Genomic DNA, 4071 nt, shown 5'->3' with positions numbered 1-4071 from the left:
TGTACGAATAAGCCTCCAACATTGTCAGGGGTTACACATCGCAAGCGTATGACATCAAATCGGTCTTCATCACCACCTGTCACTCAGTGGGCCAGTCAAAGACCACAAAAGATATCTCGGGTAGCAAGAAGGACAAATTTAGTGCCCATTGTTTCTAGTAAGGCTGAAGTTCCCTATTCTGATAATATATCAGATGCTGGTTGTAGCGAAACTGGGTTTGGATTGCATAAACGCTCACCAGCTGCTTCACCTCAATTGAAACTAAAAGGTGAAAGCAGCTTCTCCCCAGCAGCCTTATCAGAAAGTGAAGAATCTGGCCCCCCTGAGATCAAGTCTAAAGACAAGGGTAAACAGTCTGATGAGGTTGATGGGAAAGCTGCACAGAATATTCCTAGAGTGTCCATCCCTGCTTTACAATCAAGAAAAAGTAACAAGCCTGCCGCTGGTGAAGAGAATGGGGATGGTGTGAGAAGGCAAGGAAGGACAGGCCGTGGCTTTTCTTCAACTAGGTCTCTTAACCCAATGGGAGTAGATAAACTTAAGAATGTTGGAACAGCGAAACATCTTCGCAGTGCAAGACCTATTTTTGACAAGAGTGAAAGGTAGAGATCATTCTTATCATTCACGTACTCTNTTTTTTTTTTTTTGGGCACAAGTGTAGTTGGTTAGGAATGTGCTACAGGGAAAATTAGGGTTTGTATTTATAGTTGGACAAGAGTATCAAAAATCTCACTGTGCATTGCTGCCTAGGTATCTATCTGCAGCCCCACTTTCGTAAATGTAAAGGGAAAGGAGGAAATCCCAAAGAAGTAGAATAATTGTGTCAAGTGTCTGTTGGAATTGTTTTCATATGTTATTTGATAGCAATATTTGCAATGCTATGGAACTAATCATGTCAACACATTGAAGATAGTCAATAATGTAATGTTTATTAAACCTTTTCTTTCAGGGAGAAATTTCCTCCATGGATCCTCCGCCCGTTTTGACATCCTCTGACTTTGATAGCCGTGTATGTCCTGAGGAATTTGCAACTAGCAGGGTGGATTCCAAGGCTTCTCCACTTTACCAGAGACTGCTATCAGCTTTGATTTCTGAGGACTCGGTGGGTGGAAATGAAGATTTACAAGTTAATGGATTTGGGACCATGCATGATCATGACGATGACTCAGAATTCAGTGTTTTGAATAATATGGAGTTCAATGGGTTTAAGAACAATGAAAGGCTGGAACTTGATGAATCAGAAGATGATGAGTCTGCAATTTTGTTCAAGGGTGTTAATAAGTCAGCCCACCACTGCAATGGCAAATTTCCAGATAATTCACCCATTGACTTCTTAGACATTGAATATGATAAATTGGGGATAGATGAAAAGATATATCTGGAAGCCCGATCCATTGGAATATCCTTGGAACCAATGGTATACAGTCTATCTTAGTTACTTAGAAACCTATTACTGCTATGTAATTTTGGCTCTAACTGAATTTCTTGCGGCTACAGCCTAGTATCTCAAACGTGGAGGATGAAGGGATTGCTGACGAAATTAAAAAGTTGGAGGAGGCTATCTGCAAGGAGGTCTTTATTTATGTTATATTCATTCATATCGTCTCCTTTGAGAGTTATTAAGCACTTAAGAAGCATTCTGATGTTTCTTAAGGATCCCTTGTAATAGGACAAAAGCAATATCCTTGTGTCCCATGTTACTTTCTCTAGACACCGTTTGATGGTCTCTATGTTATTTTTCTTAGGGTTCCAAGAAGAAAAAGATGGTGGATAGGCTATTAAAGCCTGCCATAGAGATGAAAGAACTTCAGGAAAAGTATGAATTTTCCCTTACTCTGCTTTTTAGGGCTATTGTGGATCTGAATTATGATCTGACGGTTTTTCATCTGTATTTTTTTTTTCCTTTTCCATAGGGAGCTTGATCAGATTGGTTATGATAAGCTCATCGAGATGGCATATGAAAAGAGCAAGGTAAACTGAATTTTCTTAAAGTCGGGTCATTTTCATCTTTGTTTTGCATCCTTAGTAATTCCAACTTATTCTGAGTTATTTGTTGATAACTCTATTTCGTTCTTTTACAGGCTAGTCGGCGTCATCACAACGCTGGTGGGAAGAATTCCAATAACAGGATTTCAAAGCAGGCTGCATCGGCTTTTGTTAGAAGGACACTTGAACGATGCCATCAATTCGAAAAGACGGGCAAAAGCTGCTTCAGTGAGCCTGAAATTAAGGATATGTTCATTGCCAGGTTGGCAACAGCCGAAGATACTCTCATGGATAAGGAGTGTAATCCGTCGACTTCAAGTACGATCTATTGTCTGTATAAAAATAAGGAAAGCTCTTTTAAATCCATGTTCTCTCAGCTAATTTGTATCTCTCTTTCTTTCCCTGACAGCACCCATGGGCTCACAGCCAAGCTCTTCTTTGGCACGCATTGGGCAGAACTCGGAGAACTATGCCAGTTATGTTCTACCATCTGAAAATGCTTTATTAGAACAAGCGACGGGAAAAGAAGATACAGCATGGTCCAATAGGGTCAAGAAGAGAGAGTTGCTGCTTGATGATGTTGGTACCGGGACACAACTCTCAAGTAGTATAAAGGGGAAGAGAAGCGACAGGGACAGAGATGGGAAAGGGCAGGCTTCGTCTAGAAGTGGAGGAACCAATAAGATTGGCCGGCCTTCGCTGTCCAATGCTAAGGGTGAAAGAAAAACGAAGGCAAAACCAAAGCAGAAAACAACTCAGATATCTCCATCTGTTAGGGTCCCGGAGCAACCCAAACCATTATTACCAAAACCGAATGAAGCAAACAGCGAGTATAATAACTTGGAGGCACTGGAGGAGACAGAGCCAATTCTAGACTTATCTCAGTTACAAATACCAGATGGCTTGGGAGATTTTGATACGCAACCAGGTGATATTAGTTCATGGTTTAACATGGATGACGAAGAAGATTTCGATATCATGGAGCTTGGAATACCAATGGATGATCTCTCAGGCCTGAACATAAAGTTATGAAGTTACCTCTCCTTCTCTCACTTTATCTATCTGTATAGTCTTTTGTTGGTTTTACTAGTTGACAGCAACAAAAAAATGCATAAGGTAAAAGAAAAATTTTGCTTCCTTGGGCGAATAACCAACGCAGGAAATTGGTTATTTGGATGTTAGCTCCAGAAAATTAGGTCATATAGATTCTTTTCTTCTTCATCATCTTCTTCTTCCTAGGTTTTCTTTTTACCGTCTTCTTATAACTCTAATTTCTCGGGTGAAACTCCGGCGGGTTGATAGTTAACTTCTGGCTGTAAAAAAGCTGTTGTGGCGGAAAGAAAGAAAGGAAAAGAGGAGCGATGATGGTGATGTTGTAGTGATATATATGTATACATATAAATGGAGGCTCTTCTTCTTTGAACTTTTGGGTTTTTTTTTTTTTCTCTTTTTCTTTTTGTAGTTTTAATTACCTCAGGACCGTTACCCATCTCTGTACATACATTTTATGTTCCTTAATAAAATTCGCAAATTCAGATTCTCTCTGTCACAGATCATTGTGTTATACTCTTCTCTTCACCATCATGATATTATGGTTAGAGTGTTTCTAGTAACCTTTAATATTTGTAATGTAAAAGGTAAGATGAGTTCAAGTTTAGAGGTGGAAAAGGAAGAGTTTGCTTTGATCTTTCTGATATTATAAGCTTGTGTTTGTTTGTGCAGTATGTAAAGGGGTTAAACGTTCAAAAACTGGATTTTGGAGCCTAAAATATTAGTCAAGAAAATAGGATAGTTTGATGAAATTCCACATTTGGCACAGACAGTACTAGCAATTCATATGACAAAACTGTGACGGGTAACCCCGATTTGAATAGGCATGTTACCAATGGTTTGGCTCAAGAACTAGATTCAATCTTTAGCCACAAGTTTCACATACTTCCCGTCAACCGTGAATCTAGAGCTCGAGTTCACCTGTAAGATTGTGGAAAAACAAAGACTTTATTCAGAAGAACTTTCAAAAGCAGGGAATAGACTCGTTGTGTATTAATTAGGCAGCTGAGATTTTCCTGACCTTTAGCTCTAGCT

At 39.4% G+C, this 4071-nt stretch overlaps 1 protein-coding gene across 1 annotated transcript in view; it reads left to right on the top strand.

Moving 5' to 3' along the window:
• Nucleotides 1–3202, top strand: part of LOC104748928 — an 8629-nt gene extending 5427 nt beyond the window's left edge. The window contains exons 8-15 of the mRNA XM_010470505.2: nucleotides 269–602; nucleotides 765–780; nucleotides 950–1417; nucleotides 1498–1572; nucleotides 1746–1816; nucleotides 1914–1971; nucleotides 2082–2304; nucleotides 2396–3202. Of these exons, the coding sequence (XP_010468807.1) occupies nucleotides 269–602; nucleotides 765–780; nucleotides 950–1417; nucleotides 1498–1572; nucleotides 1746–1816; nucleotides 1914–1971; nucleotides 2082–2304; nucleotides 2396–3018 (1868 nt within the window). The 3' untranslated portion in view covers nucleotides 3019–3202. The remainder of the gene's footprint in view (nucleotides 1–268; nucleotides 603–764; nucleotides 781–949; nucleotides 1418–1497; nucleotides 1573–1745; nucleotides 1817–1913; nucleotides 1972–2081; nucleotides 2305–2395) is intronic.

This window comes from Camelina sativa, chromosome 15 (assembly GCF_000633955.1).
Source record: "Camelina sativa cultivar DH55 chromosome 15, Cs, whole genome shotgun sequence".
NCBI classification, from domain to species: domain Eukaryota; kingdom Viridiplantae; phylum Streptophyta; class Magnoliopsida; order Brassicales; family Brassicaceae; genus Camelina; species Camelina sativa.
The sequence above is the reverse complement of the archived record's forward strand: the minus strand, read 5'-3'. Positions and strand labels throughout refer to the sequence as shown.